At 40.3% G+C, this 12761-nt stretch overlaps 1 protein-coding gene across 1 annotated transcript in view; it reads left to right on the top strand.

The window, feature by feature from the left end:
* Positions 1–3706, top strand: part of LOC136877433 (glucose dehydrogenase [FAD, quinone]) — a 33159-nt gene extending 29453 nt beyond the window's left edge. The window contains exon 2 of the mRNA XM_067151507.2: positions 1150–3706. Coding sequence (XP_067007608.2) covers positions 1150–3069 — 1920 coding nt within the window. The 3' untranslated portion in view covers positions 3070–3706. The remainder of the gene's footprint in view (positions 1–1149) is intronic.
* The last annotated feature ends 9055 nt before the right edge of the window (positions 3707–12761 follow it).

The following is a 12761-nucleotide window of genomic DNA, read 5'->3' as shown; positions in this document are numbered from 1 at the left end:
ATTTGAAGAGTAAGCTAAATTATTTACATAACAAACCTTATTTGTAAAGAAGAGGCATTTCACATACAGTCCATGTACTTTACAGAAGATCGATAGTATAAGAGAAAATGTAAAACTGTTCTGGTTTTCCTATAAACCCCCGTCTATTAAAATATTTTTAAATTACATGCATATCAAAACCTTCTCCGGGATGAGAATACTCTAAATGTGACGGTTGGTCGAGCTCTATTCAGCCGTTTCGCCGTGATGGTGGAACAAACAGACAAGGCACGAAAAATAAAAACCACCGATTCGGCCTTGAGTTGACCTAAAGCGGATAAATATCTTAAAAATTTGAAAAACAAAGTAAATTACAAACAGCGGAACTCTACAACTTTATTTATATAGATTTTAATAATAATAATAATAATAATAATAATTATTATTATTATTATTATAAGGATTTGACTCATGGTCCCAAATTTGAGGCTGAGATGGTCAATTTTTGAAGGACTATAAAAATTCTTAACAATCCCTGTCATTGTTCTGGGTATGTGAAATATCTCTAAGCAGCATTTTCAGTGTCACCGGACGAAATTATATTAATCCAGCCATACGAACCAGCCAATGGAATCCAGCTGTTGTTTCTACACATAAACATAATCGAAATGTCAAAATTGGTAGACAGGCTGCTTTGATGACATCCCATCAGAGAGTGTACTAGTCGGTAACACAAGCTATTCAGTAATAATAATAATAATAATAATAATAATAATAATAATAATAATAATAATAATAATAATAATAATAATAATACATCTATAACTATCTCCATCATCACCATAATTAATTAACCCAGTTTGCAAGTACCGTATGTAGGCGTTTTAATTTCACGCCACTAAGGTTCCCTGTATATCAATTTCGATAACAGCAGACAAATCAGAAGTCTTTTGGACGGCCTATGGCTGAGTTTTAATTTTGTCAACGGTGCCTAGATCCACTATCTTGGGATCCGGAGGCCGACACTCAACCACTGTTCCATAGAATGAGCTCCTTATATCGTAATATTAATACACATTTCTAGCACAATATGACTGGATTTTAACTTATTGTTTGAGTACATATTCTTGGACATTATCTTCACTAACAACATGTTTTTCTTCTCATCAGACAAACACTCCAGACTTGAACTTCATGGAAGGTACGTGTGGGACTAGTACGTCTCACTGGACTACCTCGACATGCGGCGGTGGAAACTCAGGGTTGTCCGGTCCAGGCGCTATGCTCTTCACGAGCCTCATCACTAGCCTCATCGATGCTCAGTGCAAGCTAGGAGACCCGTCCATCTACCCTCCAAGCACGGCCACTCTGCTGCCAGAGTATGACTTCATTGTGGTAGGCGGGGGCTCGGCAGGTTCCGCACTAGCAGGTCGTCTCTCTGAAGAATCCAGCTGGAATGTGTTGCTCCTGGAAGCAGGCAGTGATCCCCCTCCTGATACGGATATTTCACCCTTATGGTTCGCATTTCAAAAAACGGACATTGACTGGGGTTTCAAAACAGAACCAGAGGATTACAACTGCTTAGCATATGAAAATCAAAGATGCAGTTGGCCACGTGGCAAAGCTTTGGGAGGAACAAGTGTTCTCAATGGAATGGTATACGTCAGAGGCCACAGGTGTGACTATGATAACTGGTCAGCCAATGGAAACACTGGATGGTCCTATGATGAAGTTCTTCGACACTTTAAAAGTATGGAAGATTTTATCTCAGAATCAGAAGCCGAGAATGAACTTTATGGAACTGGTGGGCAATTAACTGTACGGGAGGAAACGAGGATAAATCCTCTAATGCAATCAATCATGGATTCTGTTATCGAACTCGGCTATCCAAAAGTGAAAGATCACAATGGAGATGAACCAATCGGTACTGGTCTATTGAAAAGAAATATGAGGAATGGTACAAGGTGCAGTTCTGCAAAAGCTTTTCTCAGTCATGTAAAAGAAAGAAAGAATCTCCATGTAATGAAGCATGCGCATGCGACGAAAATATTAATTAATCCCGAAACAAAACAAGTGACTGGAGTTCAGTTTAAGAGGAAGGGAAAAGAAGTTGAAGAAGTGAAGGTATCTAAGGAGGTTGTTCTTTCAGCGGGAGCCATCAATTCTCCTCAGTTATTAATGCTATCTGGTATTGGCCCACGGGAACACCTTCAGAAGATTGGCGTTAGTCCCATTATACAAGATTTACGCGTTGGAGAAAACTTACAAGATCATATCGTGTTTCCAGGACTTCCGGTGCAAGTTGTCGAAGATAAAATTGATCCGCCGGTTACAGCACTGCTTGATGATATCTATCAGTTGTTCATTCATCGCAAAGGATCTTTCACAGAAGGAGGTGTAGTAAGTGTGACAACATACATTGATACAGAAACGCCTGTAGGGAGGGAAGATAGGAATACATGCCCTAATGTGCAGATATCCAATTCTGAATTCCCCAAAAATTCTTCATGGGCCATGGGAAAATACGTTGATGCACTTGGATTTTCGCAAGATTTAAAGGAACAATTCTTGAGAGCAAATGAATTGTCACATATTATATTAATGATGCCAAGAATAATGTTACCCAAAAGTAAAGGGAAGTTATTACTCAAAAACTTAGATCCTCTAGAGAAACCTTTGATCTATTCTGGACACTTCAACGATCCCCGAGATATTGAAACGTTAATAGATGCAATAGAATTCGTAGTAAAGCTAACGAAGACCAAAGCACTACAGAAGCACAATTCAACATTGTTTCACTTAAAAATCCCGGCATGCGAACATCTGGATGTCAATACTCGTGACTACTGGCAGTGTATGGTACCCCAGATATCACTCACTGCGTATCATGCAACGGGCAGCTGCAAAATGGGCGTGGATCCTCAGGCTGGAGCGGTAGTAGACCCAACACTGAAAGTGCACGGTGTAGGAGGACTGAGAGTAGCAGATGCTTCAGTTATACCAACTCCATTAAGCACACCAACTAATGGAGCGTGTATGATGATTGGTACGAGAGCCGCAGAGTTTATAAAGAAGGAATGGTTAAAGTAGGGTGATTGTGTTCAACAACTCTGAACAAGGTAAGAGCCATAATATACAAGGTGATCCAACAGTCTTTCAACATTTGACGAGGCAATACTTCACGGAATATTGGAGGTAGCGGGGTAATAATTGTATTTATTATTTAGTACTTAGTATTATTGAACATAACAGGCGTTCAGCGCCAATACATGTTCACAATGCAAACAACTAGCAACAAAGGAACAAAAAAAAAACACTAGACCTCTTGGGCACGCCATGAGGTTCATCAGATACTCCAGAAACGTGGCACTCCCTAGGGAGGTTCACCATGTAAGACGCCAACTAGAATATGGTTCAGTGTATGGGACCCTCACCAGGAATACTTGATTCAAGAACTGGAAAAAATCCAAAGAAAAGCAGCTCGATTTGTTGTGGGTGATTTCCGACAAAAGAGTAGCGTTACAAAAATGTTGCAAAGTTTGGGCTGGGAAGACTTGGGAGAAATAAGATGAGCTGCTCGACTAGGTCTAAGTGGTATGTTCCGAGCTGTCAGCGGAGTGATGGTGTGGAATTACATTATTAGACGGATAAGTTTGCGTGGTGTTTTTAAAAGTAGGAAAGATCACAATATGAAGATAAAGTTGGAATTCAAGAAGACAAATTGGGACAAATAATAAACCATAATAAAATAATGAACTGCTCCCCACTCCTCCCCATGGCACTACAGCCCTTGAAGGGCCTTGGCCTACCAAGCGACCGCTGCTCAGCCCGAAGGCCTGCAGATTACGAGGTGTCGTGTGGTCAGCACGCCGAATCGTCTCGGCCGTTATTCTTGGCATTCTAGACCAGGGCCGCCATCTCACCGTCAGATAGCTCCTCAATTCTAATCACGTAGGCTGAGTGGACCTCGAACCAGCCCTCAGGTCCACGTAAAAATCCCTGAACTAGCTGGGAATCGAACCCGGGGCCTCCGGGTAAAAGGCAGGCACGCTACCCCTACACCACGGTGCCAGCAAAATAATGAACTACTGTATAATAATATAATCAACCATAATACAAACGTAGTGTTCACTCAGTCCGTACATCCCTTCTATTGCAAAGGTGTACTGAAACGTTCTAGAGTAAGGAGCAATCAATCAGTCACTATTGAGCTGCATTTAGGGCAGTCGCCCAGGTGGTAGATTCCCTATCTGTTGTTTCCCAAGCCTTTTCTTAAATGATTGCAAAGAAATTGGAAATTTATTGAACATCTCCCTTGGTAAGTTTTTCCAATCCCTAACTCCCCTTTGTATAATCGAATATTTGCCCCAGTTTGTCCCTTTGAATTCCAACTTTATCTTCATATTGTGATCTTTCCTTTTTTTTTAAGACACCACTCAAACTTATTCGTCTACTTATGTCATTATTGATTACTGTTCATTATTGAAATTATCCACTTCTCATTATTATCGCTACGTAATTATAAAGTACTCAACATCTGGTATGTATGTATGTAAATATCGGTGTTCCGTTTCAACTCAAGAAGGGCTGGAACGATTTTTCTTCGGTTTCCGGTGTTGTCTACAGATCTTCTGAGAAAGGTATTCGTGCATTAAATACTGAATTATGTAAGGAAGCCGAGCAGTAGCGGTTTCTGCGAAACAACTCGAAAACTGTGATGGCACGCGAAAAAATTCTCGACCTACGGTGCCTAAACCATTAAGGAAATCAACAAACTGTAAGCGTCAGAATAACACAGCATAAAATGTTCTACAAGAACGTTCTCGGGACAGTATATCTATCCTAATAAGGTTGCCCACAATAACAGTCTCTTACCGCTGGTAGCCCTGAAGATGGTTTTGCGTGGTTTCCCATTTTCACACCAGGCAAATGCTTGCGCTGTACCTTAATTAAGGCCATGGCCGGTACCTGCCCTTTCCCATCCTTGCATCGCCAAAAAACGTCGATGTGTTAGTGCGACGTTAAAACGACTAGCAAAAAATACTTGCTGACGGCAGAAACCCTGTACTAGGAACATGAACATTTCTACGAGTCGGCTTAACGCTGCCCAAACCATTAAGGGTCAAATACTTTCTCGACTTATCTTGCCTAAAACCAAACGAAACCCCATGGCCCAACAGCCCCAAAGGGCCATGGCCTTCAAGCGACCGCTGCTTGGCCCAAAAGCCTGTAGATTACGAGGTGTCGTGTGGTCAGCACAACGAATTCACTCGGCTGTTATTCTTGGCAACCTAGACCGGGGCCGCCATCTCAGCTTCTCAATTATAATCACGTAGGCTGAGTGCACTTCGAATCAGCCCTCAATACAGGTTGGAATCCCTGACCAGGTAGGGAATCTAACCCGAGGCCTCCGGGTAAGAGGAAGGCACGCTACCACTACACCGCGGGGCCGGCCTATGTCGCCTAAACCGTAAATGATATCCACAGACTATATGCGTAGAAACTGTAAAGCATAAAATGTCCGCGGGACCACATACCTAAATCTTTATCAGGTCACCCACAATAACAGTATTTACACCATGTGTATTAACAGCAGATACCCTGCACTAGGTATGGGAAGAAGCTCGGCTAATACTGCCTAAAACGTTAAAAATATCCTCAAACTGTAAAAATTATCGAGTATGAAAAGTTCTACGAAAAAGTCAGCAAGACCACACGTGTTCTCAAATAAATAGTTATATTTTTCCACGTTTTCGCCCATGTAAATGAAATAAATTTGCGAATCTCTGTTTTAAGACAGTGATGGGAAGAACAGCCTAATTATTTCTATGAAATGGAGATGAGGACAAAAGCTAATATTAATAAGCTGCAAATAATACAATTCCCACTTCTATGTTTCCGGAAATGTATTAATTCGTCATTTAGTGACATACGAACAAACTGAAACAAAAACAGATGCTTGTTTTTAACACTGGTCGGTACTGGAAGTAATACTTTCCAGAAGATTTCGTCCAACCTCAGGCAGTGAACGTTTACCTAATTATTATTCAAATCTATTTCCCTGCAATTGCTGTAGATGGTACACCTTTTAAGGTGCATTTAGTGATCAGTGAAATCCAAAGGGCGCAGTTGTTTGGATTCGTAAAACCTGGTCGCCACAGTTAAAACCAGTACTAAAAAGTTAACTCTCTGACAAACAATCCCAACAAATTCCTGGCCGTTTCGCCGTTAGTATTTTCTGAACGGAAACTTGCTTACCGTCGCACCGAGACAGATAGGTCTTATGGCGATGATGGGGCAGGAAAGAGCTAGACATGGGAAGGAAGTGACCGTGGTCTTCAATAAAGTACGGTCCCAACATTTTCCTGACGTGAAAATGGGAAATCACGACATACCATCTTGAAGGCTCCCGTTAGTGGGGTTCGAACCTACTATCTCCAGAATGTAAGTTTGATACCGTTTGTATTCCTAAATTCTTATTTTGTTAAGTGCGTACTTCACAGTGAAACAGTTCTTTACATATATCGAAACCTCACTTCTTGGGATAGATATCTGGTAATTAATTTACCGCGCTCAACTTCCGTAATTTATTCAGAAGGTTGTTCTCCTTTTGTATTCTCAAAGGAAGGTCTGTAAGTGAGTGCCACTTGAACACGAATCCCAGTGAAGATGTGGAATCAAAAGGGACAGTCTCAAGAGTCACGACGTCCTCAAGTTGTTGTTGGACATAGGGTTGCCAACTCTCCCGTATTATAAGAAAACTGCCGTATTCCTCTGGAGTTTCAAGGCTACTCCCGTCTCCCGTTTCGATTTCGTCCACGAGCGCGTATCTCGCGTATTGCAGCCAAAAGAGAAAATGCATGTTACTTAAATCTATCCCGATAAATAATTATCGATAGCAAAGACTGGAAATACCCCACTGTTATAGTCGATAGCGACCGACTATTACTTCTGGATCTAGACGTTGAAATCAGATATTCTAATTTCTCTCGCCATTTTACACACACTTCCAAAAGGGATAAAAGTAAATATTCTAGAAAATCTTAGAAATTTATAAGACATCAGTTAATAGATCCTCAACACATTCTCAATGTAAAATTTGAAAATGGATATTTAAAAACAATATTAAACTTTAGCAGTTACTGTATTTCATGGACGACATACACACATAACTGACGCAACACAGATATTATAAATTCATATTGCAGATAGCCCCTTCTCTTAAATTAAGTAGGTTAATATTCTTTGGAAACAGGTACTGTACGTATTGGGTAGAGCAACAATTGCATGTCAACATTTCGCCACCCGTCGATGGATCCTAGACTCTGAAACGCACTGTGAAGAAAATTCAATAAAATGTGTGAGTGTTAACGCATAATATTGCGATGGAAGCTGAAGCAGTTTTCCCTGACATCACTAATTTGGAGAACTCAAAGAAATACAAGGTGTTCTTATAAATGCAGAATAAAGGACAGGTTTTATGTTTTATTATTTTCTTAAAGGTTCATTTTTGTAATTCGTGAATGGCTTTTCTATGTCTCAAACTGTGCCATTCACACACCATGTTCCCCTCCATATCTTTCCCACTTACCCACTCTCTCTCTCCTTCGGGACTCGCTCACAGCCCGGACAGCTGAGGCCTGCCCTGGTCCAAGCATAGGGCTGTCCTCTTGGAATGGCCTGTCCAAAACTACAGTAGGGTGGACTGTGTCAAAAAAATCACGAAGTGTGGATTCCGATGTCACTAAAAAATATGCACCTTGGCAGAACAAAGGCAGAGTCATTTGTTAAGATTGTACTTAACCAAAGATATGTATGTGAATTTTAATATAGATAATAAATGATCTAGAAAACTGTATGACTTTTTCTCTGTTGTTATAGATGAAAAAAGATGCTTCCTTTGGTAATAAAGTATTTTGACCCTATCCTCGGTATCCAGGACAAAATGTTAGGTTTTGTTGAACAGGCTGGAGAGGCAGTTTCTGGTATTCATAACTTGATAAAAAGTGGTCTACAACAATACACTTTAAATGTAACTTAAATAACATTTCAAAGGATGCTCCAGGCTAAATTTTATATGATTTAATTTAATTTTTATTATTATTATCAGTTTATTTTACCGATGTTTTGATTCTGCTTATTTAAAAGAAGCACCAACGGCGTAGCCATGTTGAAAGACTGGATCCTGTGAGAACTCCACAGTTTGGCCTTGGTCACCTCCTGGATGTGTACCTCACATGTCGTTGGCTAGAGGAGGAGCTAAAGTAATCTCCGGCTTAGAATGCTTAATCAGTGGCCTAGCTGCAGGCAATGACTACGTCGTCAACGACCAGGTTTCGATATGGTACCTGGTTATCTATCTTGTTCTAACATACACAAATGAATATTTGTTTGTTCGTTTCGAATAGACTCAAAAATTACTGGACCGATTTCACTGAAAATTTCATAATTTGTTCTTATTATTCCTGAGAGGATATAGGAAGTTGTTTGAACGAAATCCTTTACGTAGTTTTATTATAATAAGTAATTTTATGTAATTAATTAAATCACAAAGCCGACGATAGGAACACGCAGCCATGTTTTATGAAGTACCTTCCAATATCTCCTCCTAAACCACTGGAGAAATTTTCAAACAAACTTGGGACACTTATGACTTACTATCTGGAGGCAGACACTGTGGGGCAAGCCATCCCTAGCACCCTTAGGGATGGGAGTGTTAAGGCTGTGGCATATAAAAATAATCCAAAATAGTGTCGAATCCATAGTTTTCGTGGTCTCGATGCCGTTTAATTCAAAGTTCAGATCTCCGCCGGCACAGGGGTTGAGAACAAGCTGTCCAAAACACAAATTATGAATGCATGTATGTTCCACCATAGCTCTCAGCCAAACTTTGTACAAATATAACTTACTACCCGAAAATAATAGTGCGGGGGTAAGACACCATTACTACCCACAGAGGTTGATATGTACAAATAAGAAATAAAGACCGATGTTAGTTCTGAACAATGGTTTTCGGGGACGCTAAGATGAACTGTGACACTCTGGATACCGTTTAATTTCAAATTCAGCATCCATTATCATGGGGGTTGAAAAGGGATGAAGAAGAATATGTAAAAAAATGACCGACATTTGTGTTGAATCCACAGTTTTCGGGGTTCCTAGCCTGACTGGTTACAGTCCCAGTGACAGTTGGAATCGTGTAAGTCATATCAACTGCGCGAGGCGAAAATACGTACAGTTATAACTTACTTTCATTATTTGTTTGAAAGTGTACCAGGGGTACACCTTCTCCGTCCCGTTGAACTACGCGCCTTCTAGAAGGCCATCTGTACTATGAATCTTGAACTACTGTAAAACAAGATACTTGGACCTTCAGCCATTAGATGTCTCTACAATCGGTCTACGTGCCACCTATGGCGGGATAATGGACAAATAATTTTAGAAGGAATTTCAATTTTCAAAGTTTGTTAACCTTAGTTTTGGTAGATTGTTTTTTTTTTTTTTTTCGTGTCATAGTTGTCAACACTCCTGCGGCTTCCTTCTCCCTTAGTTATTAATCAATCAGGAATTTTGTGCATATTTCTCTAGCCAATTATAATTGGGGGTGTGTTCTGGAAACTTCCCCTTGAAAATGTTAACAAAAACTGGGCGCTTTAGGGCCGTGGTATCATCTTTATCGCACCGGTCTAGTGAGTGTGGCGTTTTATTAGGAGGCAGGGATTGCCTGCCGTCGTTCGGAAGGCCCAACTACTCAAGGTAATAGCAGAAATTTCTTAACATGTGATGGCTCCAGGCAGATAACTTGAGAGGAAGGTTTCAAACTTCTTTTAGTAATGTAAATTTATTGTTTAAATGTAAATTTTCGGCAAGTCTGGGGACTCTGTTCAAATCCCTGCTGGGAAACATGTAAATTAATGGAACAAAGAATGTTCTCACCCTTGTTGATTCCCATTCAACTTGGTATTGGGTGACTAAAATTTTCTAAACCTATAAATTGTTAAAATAATTATTGGTATTTAATATTTCTCCTTTAATCATCCCTCTGTAGTACGTATATTTAATTCACCGGAAGTGGCCCTTAGCCAATTTAGATATCCTATGTAAATCTGCTTTCAATGACACCAAACTGCCACCAGAAGAGCAAGAGCAGAGCAGTTTTCCTGGTATTCAGTACCATAATTTCTACTTTCCTCGGAACGATTCAAGTGTTCTAGAACCATATCTTAGTGTCCTGGGGTTTACGGAGGACCTTATGGATCAACATAGAAGGGAAAACGAAAAATCAAATCTCTTCATCATTGCCCCAATACTTATGTTGCCGAAGAGTAGGCGGAAGGTTTTACTGAGGAATAAAGATCCTCTAGCACAGCCCCTAAGATATCCTGGTTATTTTAGTGACGCTGAAGACGTAGAGAGGTGTGTGTCGGGAATTGTGGTTGCGGTCAAGTTATCACAGGCGAAGGTAATGAAGAAACGCGATGTAAGATTGATAAAACTCAAACTGCCAGATTGTGAACAATTTGAGTTTAATACTCGCGAGTACTGGCGGAGTGCAGTATGTCAACTTGCAACCACTAACTACCATCCCGTTGGTACTTGTAAGATGGGACCTTCCTCAGACCCAAGCGCTGTAGTGGATCCCACGCTCAAGGTTCACGGTATGAAGGGTCTCAGAGTTGCGGATGCTTCTATAATGCCCACGATAGTGAGTGGGAACGTCAACGCTCCATGCATTATGATTGGTGAAAAGGCAGCTGATTTAGTGAAAAGTGAGTGGCTGAAAACCTGACTCTCAAAACTCAGTTGGGAGGTGTTCTGAAGCACTATTTATCGCTAAACAAAACAGTACAGGACTTAACAAGTATATCACTATGTTAATTCCAAGGGGGTAACTTAAGCAATGGGCAAATTGAACTATATCACCTGGGTACTGCACTGCATTCCTTAAAACAGCAGGGCTGGTTATGCCTTGCACGATCAACACAGACCGTCGGGTAAACAATATAAAGACTGTTCAAAACCTCTTCAAGGTGGAGTTACCGGATCTGGTGTTACTGAAAGAGAAATCTTTCTGATCTTAAAAATGCTTGATTGTTCTATATTTGGTTTCTTGTCAACAAAGCTTTTAATTATTACAGGCGTATGCAAATCTAAATTTGTTAATGACATCAGTTGTTGAGGAATGTTGTTAGTAAGTTACCAAAAGTAAAATATATAATTCTAACAACGTGTCATCACTCTAATTCATTTCGGCGAAGTGAAAATCCTACCATACCAAAGTAAATAGATTTCTCAACAACTGAATCATGAAGGTATACTCTGTGTAACAAGCAGATTCCCATTTTTAAATTCGATATCCTTTTAAAAGGTCGTCAGGCCTCGGGAGGTCAACGAAAATTACCCTTAATATATATATATAATAATAATAATAATAATAATAATAATAATAATAATAATAATAATAATAATAATAATATATATAATAATAATAATATTATATATATTATTATTATTATTATTATTGTACGGTTAATTCAAATTTCCGTGATTATAAATTCAAATTCTGGTAGTGTTTTATATTATTTTTTTGCTAGTGGTTTAACGCCGCAATAATAGGCTGAAGACCAGGCGAGTTAGCCGTGCGGTTAGGAGCGCGCAGCTGTGAGCTTGCATCCGGGAGATAGTGGGTTCGAACCCCACTGTTGGCAGTCCTGAAGATGATTTTCCATGGTTTCCCATTTTCACACCAAGCAAATGCTGGGGCTGGACCTTAATTTAGGCCACGGCCGCTTCCTTTCCATTTCCAGGCCTTTCCTGTCACATCGTCGTCATAAGACCTAACTGTGTCAGTGCGGCGTAAAATAACCAGCCAATATATAGCCTATATATATATATATATATACACTGAAGGGTTTCGTCGACGCAAGGATGGGAAAGGGCTAGGACTGGGAAGATAGCAGCCACGGCACATTTTCCTAGTGTGAAAATGGGAAGCTACGGAAAAACGCCTTCAGTGCTGCAGACGGTGGTATTCGAACCACTATCTGCGGAATACAAACTCACAGCTGATGGTACAGTCACCTCGCTCGGCTTCTGGCTGTGTTCACTGTAAAACGGAAGCTGGCATACATGAAGAAGGAGCAGTACTGCTGGCCACGGAATGAATGTTATCTTATACTGAACAGTTTGTCGAGAAGTAGTTGAAGCGTTTTTCTATGGTTTCCTGTGGTTTCTCCTGGTTCCCTTATTTAACTGCAGGCGAATTTCAGTATGATGCGCTTCCTGACACAGAAAGTGATTGACTGTAATTTTTAACTCCCCGAATACAAGCACGACGAAAATGAATGAGCACATTATCTATAGTGATGTAACATGAACTCTAGAATTTATCTGAAGAGGATCTGGAGATCGAGTTGTATGTATTGTGACTATTCAGCGACAAACTAAAAAATTAACTGCCGGGCTGAGTGGCTCAGACGGTTAAGGCGCTGGCCTCCTAACCCCAACTTGGCAGGTTCGATCCTGGCTCAGTCCGGTGGTATTTGAAGGTGCTCAAATACGACAGCCTCGTGTCGGTAGATTTACTGCCACGTAAAAGAACTCCTGCGGGACTAAATTCCGGCACCTCGGCGTCTCCGAAGACCGTAAAAGTAGTTAGTGGGACGTAAAACAAATAGCATTATTATTATTTAAAATTAACTAAGTACTGATAATGATAATAGAAAAGTATAACTATAAAAGAAATCAAACCGGGCGAGTTAGCCGTGCGGTTAGATGCGCGC

The sequence above is a fragment of the Anabrus simplex genome, chromosome 1, assembly GCF_040414725.1.
Source record: "Anabrus simplex isolate iqAnaSimp1 chromosome 1, ASM4041472v1, whole genome shotgun sequence".
Classification (NCBI taxonomy): domain Eukaryota; kingdom Metazoa; phylum Arthropoda; class Insecta; order Orthoptera; family Tettigoniidae; genus Anabrus; species Anabrus simplex.
Note: the sequence above shows the minus strand (reverse complement) of the source record. Positions and strands in the feature narration are given on the sequence as shown.